At 33.7% G+C, this 4,584-nt stretch overlaps 1 protein-coding gene across 1 annotated transcript; it reads right to left on the reverse strand.

The window, feature by feature from the left end:
• Positions 1 to 2,233: 2,233 nt before the first annotated feature.
• On the reverse strand, positions 2,234 to 3,269 carry LOC145076571 (uncharacterized). The gene is made up of 3 exons (XM_079022398.1): positions 3,081 to 3,269; positions 2,489 to 2,881; positions 2,234 to 2,401 (listed from the first exon to the last, which is right to left on the reverse strand). The coding sequence occupies exons 1-3, from the start codon at positions 3,267 to 3,269 to the stop codon at positions 2,234 to 2,236; spliced, it is 750 nt and encodes a 249-aa protein (XP_078878524.1).
• Between the last annotated feature and the right edge of the window lie 1,315 nt (positions 3,270 to 4,584).

The raw sequence follows: 4,584 nt of genomic DNA on the forward strand, positions 1-4,584 counted from the left end.
TTTATTGATTTATAAGTACTTCTTATGAAAATAGAGTAATCAGATTAATACTTGTCATGGTTTGTGAATTATAGTTGTCAACGGCTACAACTATTGTAAATAAGTTTTTTATTCAAAAATAATTGTCGAATAAGTTTAGGTGATTATTTATCTTATTTAATTTTGGTATGAAACTATGTATATAAATATATTTACTTTTTTAGTTTGCTCCTATATAGAAAATTTTTAGGTTCGTTCATTGCAATGAACAGTAGTATAAACAAGTTATGTTGTAAAACTAGATTATTGGTTGTAGAAATTTGTTGATCAGGTTGTATCCATGAGAGAGAGAGAGAGAGAGAGAGAGAGAGAGAGAGAGAGAGAGAGAGAGAGAGAGAGAGAGAGAGAGAGAGAGAGAGAGAGAGAGAGAGAGAGAGAGAGAGAGAGAGAGAGAGAGAGAGAGAGAGAGAGAGAGAGAGAGAGAGAGAGAGAGAGAGAGAGAGAGAGAGAGAGAGAGAGAGAGAGAATAATAAATTTTCAAAAATATAAATTAAATATTTTATATGGATAATATAATGATAGGAATCATATCCTTAAGAATATACTCCTTAAGATAAAATAAAAAAGGAAACAAACACAATTCAAAACAAGAGACTATTTTTTTAAGAGAAAATCATAATAGTTTTCTTTTCTAAAATTTTTTTTTTTTCATAAAATAGCAAAATAAAAAATCTCTAAAACTACAACAATTTTAAGAGGTGGGCCACTCGTAAAAATTTGGATTTTGGTAATTTTTTTACAAACTTCAAACATATATAACTCTATTTGAGTTGATTTTTTTATTGTATTTTTGGTAACATGCAAACACATAGTATACTTTAAATTTAAATCTTGATAAATCATATTTATTATCTCAATAGTAAGCTAATCGGTGAAAAATATAAAAAAAATAAACTCAACTTTAATTATTGATAAATTTTGTATACAAACTTCATTCGAGCAAAAAAATTTTAGTGTTTTCTTTGTAACAAACTTTTAATGGACATGTTACACTCTCAATTTGGATGTCGGAAGTTATATTTTTTTTAGACAAAACTTCAAAAATTGTCCCTGTGGTTTCCAAAAATATCAAGTTTAATCCCTAAGTTCAAAAAACCTCACAGATGGTCCCCGTGGTTTCAAAACTTTTGACATATGGTCCTTCCGGCTCACTCCGTTAGCATTTCACCATTAATTCATTTTTTAATAAAATATTACAGGGGTAATTTCGTCATTTCAGTTGTAACCTTCTCTCTTTAAAAGAAATTATATGTCCGATTTTTGGGCAAACCCTTTAGCTTTATCAGTCGTCATCTCTCCTCATTTCCACTGTTGCTCGACCGTTGCACCCTTCACGACATCCAATCGCTTCTGATTCAAAGATGGTGACTTGCAGATGTGGGAATGAAGCAATGAAGATCACTTCATGGACGGATCGTAACCCTGGAAGACAATTTTGGAACTGTAGAAGATGGGGGTTCCTTCGATGGTCTGATCCTCCTATGTGTGCTAGGGCATTGGTGGTGATTCCACGTTTGATAAGATCAATGAATCGATTGGAAGAGAGGGTTGCCATTGCAAGTGCAAAATTGTGGAACTACCAGCTGATGTTGTTTTGTTCATGGGTGTTTTTTTTGGTATTATTTTAATCTATAAGTATCTTGTGAAGGTTTGGATGGTAATGGAGTTTTGGTTTTTGGGTTGTAACCATTGCAGGGGTTTTTTTATTTTAATCGGATAGGGGTTTTTTTGCTTTCATTTTATGTAGGTGGTTTTGGAATTGGTGTTGCTTTATTTGGTTTATGTATCAGATTAATGTGTAATGGAGTGGTAATGGTAATGGTAATGGAATGTAGTTTGTTATAGTTGATTGTTCAATTTCTTGAATCTTTTTGAAATCCAATCGTTAAGTGTATTGTAAATGCATCTTTAAGATGGTTTTCATTTGCAATTGAAATGTACAATGTTATTAATTGATATGTGAAGGGTAGTACACAAAACATATTAATTCATTACCAAAAAGTGCATACACACCATTACATGCAAATTTATAAAGTTCTTAACACAACCATGATGCAAAGTTTTCAAAAGACCTACAACACAAGCATTACATGCAAAGTTTTCAAGTTCTTAACACATCTTCAAACAAGTACACATGACTTAAGTTTCAAAAGACCTACAACACAAGCATCCTAATAACTACTAAAAATAGTTTTCAGCCCCCTCCAACTTCACCACTGCCTCCCTGCCCTTTACATGTTCTGAAATTGTGCCCTTTGTTATGACACTTTGAACAAGTGAATTCCAAATATTTCCTACTCAATCTACCAGCTTGGCTATTTGGCTCATCAACACCCCTCCTCTTCTTCTTGGGCCTCCCAACCTACACATATTGATATACTATAGTTAAAATTGAATTCATTCCATGTTCACATGTATACTATATATTTGGTGTACTTGAAATACAAACTTGTGTCTTATCTTTTGCTGGAAGTAAAGTGAATGGGCAGTCACTTTTAGACCACATTGTACGTCCATTTAATAGATCAATTTTGTTGAAATACATGGCTTTCCATGTTGATAACCTATAGCAAGGATGGACCCATTCATCAACATGTGGGGCATTTTCACCATTTTCAATTTTGTCCCATATAGCACAAATAGCATGTCTACATGGGAAACCTATAATCTCCCAAAACTTACAACTGCAACTTTGATCATTCAAGTTTACCACATACTGGTCTTGCAATGTGCTTGCCACTTGGTACTTTCCTGCCCCATTGTATTTAGCCACATACTTTACTGCATCAGGCTTAATCTTTTCAAACAGTGTAGTTGCATTAGGGGTTATCCCTACCTTCATCTAGCTTAGAATTGAATACCTCACAAAGGTTATTCAACAAACAATCAGTATGTGCCCTTCTTGAATAATAGATATTAAAATAAGACAATTACACATATAGTAAACACACAACAGGGAAGATTAACATTTCTCAATAAATTTCTAGAATCTTACCACTAAATTGAGATTTAGCCCAAGTGTTTGTTGGGATCTTACACACCCAATCATGAGCCTCTTCATTGATCTTCTTCGACTCATCCATTGCTCTGTTAAAATGATTGACTGTTGTTGCTCTACCACACTCCCAAAGCTGGTCACTTAAGTCTTTTCCTTTCCACTGTTTCTTCATGTTTTCCTGGATATGCCTCAAACAGAACCTGTGTTCTGCACTAGGGAATACCTTCTCCATTACTGGTATTATTCCCTAAACAAAAGTCAATGTATGCAACTGTTTGATAAGGTGTCTAAGTCCATAACTTATTTGGTACATACTTGACCCGACCCGACATGGTCCATTTGGGTTGCACTTCACCCAAACGATTTATGGATAATTTTATGAGAATTGTATACTTACGATTTATTAATATATTATAAGTTATAATATATTAATATGAAGTCATGTTATTTAATTAGTTTTAGTCTTAAATTAATTATGAATTAATTTAGAGATGAAAAAGAAGACTGATTAAATTATGGGCTATTATATTTTATATAGTGTGGGCTAATACTCATTTGTTAATGGGCTGAGCTAATATGGAAGTCCATGGATGGTCCATGGAGCTTTTAACCCATGGATCCTTGGAAAGGAAAAGACATGGGTTATTAGGGTTTCACCCTAACCATGCACACTATATAAAGAAGCATATGATGCAAGAAATGTGACACTAGTAGTGTGAGACTTAGTGGTGGCCGATTCCACAAGAAAGTATACTACTCTCTCAAAGTTTTCCAAGTGTTTGTGGTGATTTGTGATTCAATTTGAGGCATTCACACTATTGGTGCTTGGCTCTCAAACTCCAAACAATCAACCATCATCAAAAGGTATGTATTTCTACTAGTACTTTTATGATTCATAATCCTTATGCTATGCTAGTTAGGAAGAAACCTTGGAAATTATTATTTGCATGTATTTTAGAAGAAAACATAGATCCAAGGTTTATTAGGGTTGCATGCACACTTAGGAAGTGTTAGATTGCTCAAAACCCAACAGTGGTATCAGAGCCTAGGCTTGTTTTCTTGAATACTTGATGCAAATTGCTGAAAATCGAAGTTTATGTGCTGTCTGCACAGCAGACTCGCCGAGTCCATGAAGGGACTCGACGAGTCCAAGACAAAATTCATCCAACTCGGCGAGTTGGTTCATGCACTCGACGAGTTGGACCCCCAGACAGCATATCTTCGAGTTTTGGTGCTGGAATTGGTCTAGAATCATTACCTTAAACTGTTTTGGACTCATAAAACTTGTTTTTGATGTGGTAATGATGATGGTGGACCAATTTCAAAGTTATAATCAAAATTTCAAGTTTATATGTGTTCATATGATTCTTGAAATTGTTGACGTGGATGTTCATGTTCATATGAGTTTTGTTAGATCATAGGAATTATTTGCAAATTGTTTGTTAGTTAATTCTTGATCTTAATGTATTTTAATGGAATTCTTAATTTGTCCTCAAGTTATGGAATTCCAAGAGTTTTTCTTTTAAATGTTTTTAAGAAGTTGTAGG

This window comes from Lactuca serriola, chromosome 9 (genome assembly GCF_051521515.1).
Source record: "Lactuca serriola cultivar US96UC23 chromosome 9, Lser_US96UC23_V15, whole genome shotgun sequence".
In the NCBI taxonomy this organism is placed as follows: Eukaryota; Viridiplantae; Streptophyta; class Magnoliopsida; order Asterales; family Asteraceae; genus Lactuca; species Lactuca serriola.

Coding starts and splice junctions, on each gene's coding strand:
- LOC145076571 (XM_079022398.1), bottom strand. CDS start 3,269: ATGGAGAAGGTATTCCCTAGTGCAGAACACAGGTTCTGTTTGAGGCAT. Junction 2,882..3,080: donor ATGAAGAGGCTCATGATTGG/GTGTGTAAGATC, acceptor ATTCTAAGCTAG/ATGAAGGTAGGGATAACCCC. Junction 2,402..2,488: donor CAGCAAAAGATAAGACACAA/GTTTGTATTTCA, acceptor CAATATGTGTAG/GTTGGGAGGCCCAAGAAGAA.